This window comes from Procambarus clarkii, chromosome 29, assembly GCF_040958095.1.
Source record: "Procambarus clarkii isolate CNS0578487 chromosome 29, FALCON_Pclarkii_2.0, whole genome shotgun sequence".
NCBI lineage: Eukaryota > Metazoa > Arthropoda > Malacostraca > Decapoda > Cambaridae > Procambarus > Procambarus clarkii.
The window spans coordinates 11,840,270-11,844,449 of record NC_091178.1 but is presented as its reverse complement, the minus strand read 5'-3'; the positions used below and the strand labels follow the sequence as shown (position 1 = coordinate 11,844,449).

General features: G+C 48.1%; 1 protein-coding gene across 1 annotated transcript; it reads left to right on the top strand.

Annotated features, from left to right (window-relative positions):
• The first annotated feature begins 248 nt into the window (after nt 1–248).
• LOC138369586 (clumping factor B-like) lies at nt 249–1,488 on the top strand. The gene is made up of 2 exons (XM_069333007.1): nt 249–255; nt 1,106–1,488. Exons 1-2 carry the CDS (start codon nt 249–251, stop codon nt 1,486–1,488), a joined length of 390 nt encoding a protein of 129 aa, XP_069189108.1.
• Nucleotides 1,489–4,180: the final 2,692 nt, after the last annotated feature.

The following is a 4,180-nucleotide window of genomic DNA, read 5'->3' as shown; positions in this document are numbered from 1 at the left end:
CAACTTACCATGACCGGGTCGTACACGCACCAAGGGGGACACGCACTCAGAGGCACGGCTGACACCCCAACATGGCGATGGTTCGATGTTTGCTGATGTGAGCCGACGGCGATCCCGACGGTGAATTTGACGGTGAGGGGTTTGGCTGCATCTTGACGGAGCGCTGACGGCATATTGACAGCGTCTTAAGAGTGTGGTATTATGCCCCCCCCGCCCCCCCCCTCTCTACCCAACAAAGGCTGACGATAATGAAGAGTTTGTTTACTCTCGGACTTTGATAAAGGCTGACGTATAATGCTGAAGCGTCCAATCATGGACTATGACACGGCTTCATCAATTTGCCTTCGTCGCCTGTAAAGCCCAGAGCTAATGCATATTAATACATGCTTCAATTTTCACTCCGTGACGGAACCATCAATCTTTTCTCCCCCTCCATCCCCCCCTCTTCCTTTTCCTTCTCCTCCTCCTTCCCCCTACTCCTCCTCCTCCTTCCCATCCTCCTCCCATATAAATTCAGATTCTCTACCGGAGACTGAGTTCTCTCACTCTGGGGGAGGACATGGGGGGCTGGAGGACAATGACTTGAGCACATAAGCTAACCGAGGACCCGCGAATAGCAAACGGGACATTGCGTGAATTACACCACCCGCTGTGATATGTAGAACACTTTATTTTGACCGTTGGGGATTTAGAGGACAAGGATTGGAGGACGACCCAGCGGCACCTCCAAGGCGAAGAACAAGGAAGTGACATACGCAAGGAAATCACAATAGCCTGATATATCAGTGAACAAATTCACTTTGATCAGGGTTCGAACCTGTGCGCGGGAGGTTCCCAGAGGCATAGTCTTGTGCTCCGTCCAGGGGTAAGTCAGCTCAGGGGGAAGACATAATGAAGTTCCTCAAGGATTACTGGCACGGTCTTGATGGTCTGAAGGTCTGGGAGGGAAGGTGAGGGGGGGGGGGGTAGGAGTGGGGGGGGGGGGAAGGTGTGGGGGGGAAGGGAAAGTGTGGGGGGGAAGGGAAGGTGTGGGGGGGAGGGATGGTGTGGGGGGGGAGGGAAGGTGAGAGCTAGGAAAGTAACCAAGGGGCTGAGAGTGACCAAGGAACTGAGAGTGACCAAGAAGCTGAGAGTGACCAAGGGGCTGAGAGTGACCAAGGAGCTGAGAGTGACCAAGGAGCTGAGAGTGACCAAGAAGCTGAGAGTGACCAAGGAGCTGAGAGTGACCAAGGGGCTGAGAGTGACCAAGGAACTGAGAGTGACCAAGGGGCTGAGAGTGACCAAGGAGCTGAGAGTGACCAAGGGGCTGAGAGTGACCAAGGAACTGAGAGTGACCAAGGGGCTGAGAGTGACCAAGGAACTGAGAGTGACCAAGGGGCTGAGAGTGACCAAGGAGCTGAGAGTGACCAAGGGGCTGAGAGTGACCAAGGAGCTGAGAGTGACCAAGGGGCTGAGAGTGACCAAGGAGCTGAGAGTGGTCGGGGCTAAGAAGGGGAGAAGAGACAAATGAAACAATGGTAAGAAAGGATGAAAAGAATTAAGAAATACAAGAAAACAAGAGACCGTTGGACAAGAAAAAGAGTACTTTTGAGAGGAATGATTATACTGTGTTGGAGGCGTGGGAGTGTTGGAGGAGGTGTGGAGGGAGTATTGGAGGAGCTGTGGGGGGAGTGTTGGAGGAGCTGTGGGGGGAGTGTTGGAGGGGCTGTGGGGGGAGTGTTGGAGGGGCTGTGGAGGGAGTATTGGAGGAGCTGTGAGAGGGAGTGTTGTAGGGGCTGTGGGGGAGTGTTGGAGGGGCTGTGGAGGGAGTATTGGAGGAGATGTGGAGGGAGTGTTGGAGGAGCTGTGGAGGAAGTGTTGGAGTTGTCGTATTACGAGTTATAGCATAGTTTACTCATCTTGGACGTCGTTAACTCGTGTTAACAACGTAGTTAATATGCTGGATTCCAATTAGTATCCAACACATTAAAAAACTTGTGAACATAAGTTGGATATCAAGTGTCTTAAGATTTAACGAAGATGAAATGTACTTAAAGATATGAAAATGGTAATAAGGAAACCAAATATAATAACAAAAAATAATAATAATAATAATAATAATGAACCAAATACTGCGGTTGCAGCTCTTCATATCAACTACTTTAACTTAAGGAGCAATAATCTGTTCTTATCAGTAGTGGTAAACATGACATCACAAGTGCATTTGATTGACAACTTAGCCACCTTGGTGTCAGTCAAGCGTGACAGGCCAGCGTGGGGTCACACCTGTAAGGGGGGCAGACTCGAACCACGGCCACACCTATGGGAGGCCACCTCGAAATGCCAGTGATGTCCAGCTCGTCCAGTTGCACAGTGGTTTACGTTTTCGACTCACAATCGAGGATAGCGAGTTCGATCTCTGGCGGGGAAAAAATGGCTAGGCACGTTTCTTTTCATCTGATGCCACTGTTCCCCCTATTCGTAAACTGATTAAAGAGGTTGTGGGTTTTACGCTGGGTTGACAGGTGGTGTCCAGGATGTTACGAAACGATATGAAATGCGGACGCCTCCGACTGTCTATTGTCCAGACATTATAAATATACATTATATCGCCTACTGTAAATACATCATATCCAATATTATATACTGCATGCCTCTGTGTATATTATAATACAGCATTTTTTTCCCCTAGTATTAGCAGGTCAGCGTTCAATCCCCGACCGTCCAAGTGGTTGGGCATTATTCCTTCCCCCCCGTTCCATCCTAACTCCTTATCCTGACCCTTTCCAAGTGCTATATAGTCGTAATGGCTTGGCGCTGTCTCCTGATTGTTCTATTCTATTCTATCCCGAGTAGGACAGCATCAGCATAGCAACTAACAACACGAATTGGGATTCAGCATTCTAATACACGGCATAAAAGCAGCACTAGCAAACATATCAGCCAAATTTTCTCGCAGTCTGGATAAAATTTAAATTTTCTTTTGTATTTTAAAAATACATCAACAAATGTTCACACATTTCTTTACTGATGTGAGTGCCTATTTTTTTTTTTTTTTACTTGGGAATTTCTGCTGATAAGTTTGAAAGGAAGTTTGAAAGGAAGTTTGAAAGCTTCATATCGTGTCGGAGCCAACGATGACTTAGTGAAGTGATATAACCAGCCCAGAGCAACTATCAATAGCCAGTATTATATCACATATATATGAGGACTTTCATGAAGTTTGTAGTGTGATAATGATTCATCTTTCACCATCAAAGCTCGTCAAAAAAATAAATCCTTCAGGGTATATACGAACCTTCAGAGCAACAGTTGAACTAACAATGTTCAAGATGTATTGAGAGTCAGCGTCACTACACGCCAACACAAAGCTCTCCACGTCTCGTTAAAGACTCAGCCGACCGTTCCAACGGCACTGTCTCCAGCATTTAACCCGCTACAAAAGAAAGTCCCTCAAGTGTAAACATTCTAGTGGTCGTGAAAGTGTTGGCTTTGGGGGATTAGACGGTGATTCTGCTCACCGGGGCCGTCACCCACACATTCCTCCTCAGGTGTTTTGGTATTTGGTTTCCACCACCTCAACACCGTCTGTGTCAACAGCCCCTCCATGTTCTCTGGGGGGACCAAATTATTGAGGTTCCTTGCTCACCAGCCTCGAACTAATGAAATTTATATTGACTTCAGTTTCTATGGTCAATGTTTTTTAGCCCCTTTCTCACCTCCCCTTCCCCCCGCCCCCGTTTGCATGCACGATGCGAGAGTAATCCATAAAATAAGCGATTGGGCAGTAAATACGGGACAGCGATGCTCTACGAGCGGCAGGAATGACAAGGTGGACTCATTCCCCGCGGAGTTGTACACGGTCTATACGGCATTTATGGCTTACTTGTCGAGCTGAGTTATGGAAGGTGGTGGTGGTGGTGGGGTGTTCTGGGCACGGTTGGGAGGGTAGCAGAGGGCCCGGGGGGGGGGAGGGGTTCCAGGTACACCTTCACATCTGGAAAATCTGGAGTTCAGTAAGTTGACCAGACCAAACACTAGAAGGTGAAGGGACGACGACGTTTCGGTCCGTCCTGGACCATTCTCAAGTCGATTGTCTTGAGTTTAGTAAGTTCCTTGTCTTCCAACTTCTCCACACACTGTCCTTTTTGATGTTGATGATGTCGTTGCTGACGTAGGTAAGATGTCTCTGCTTGACGTA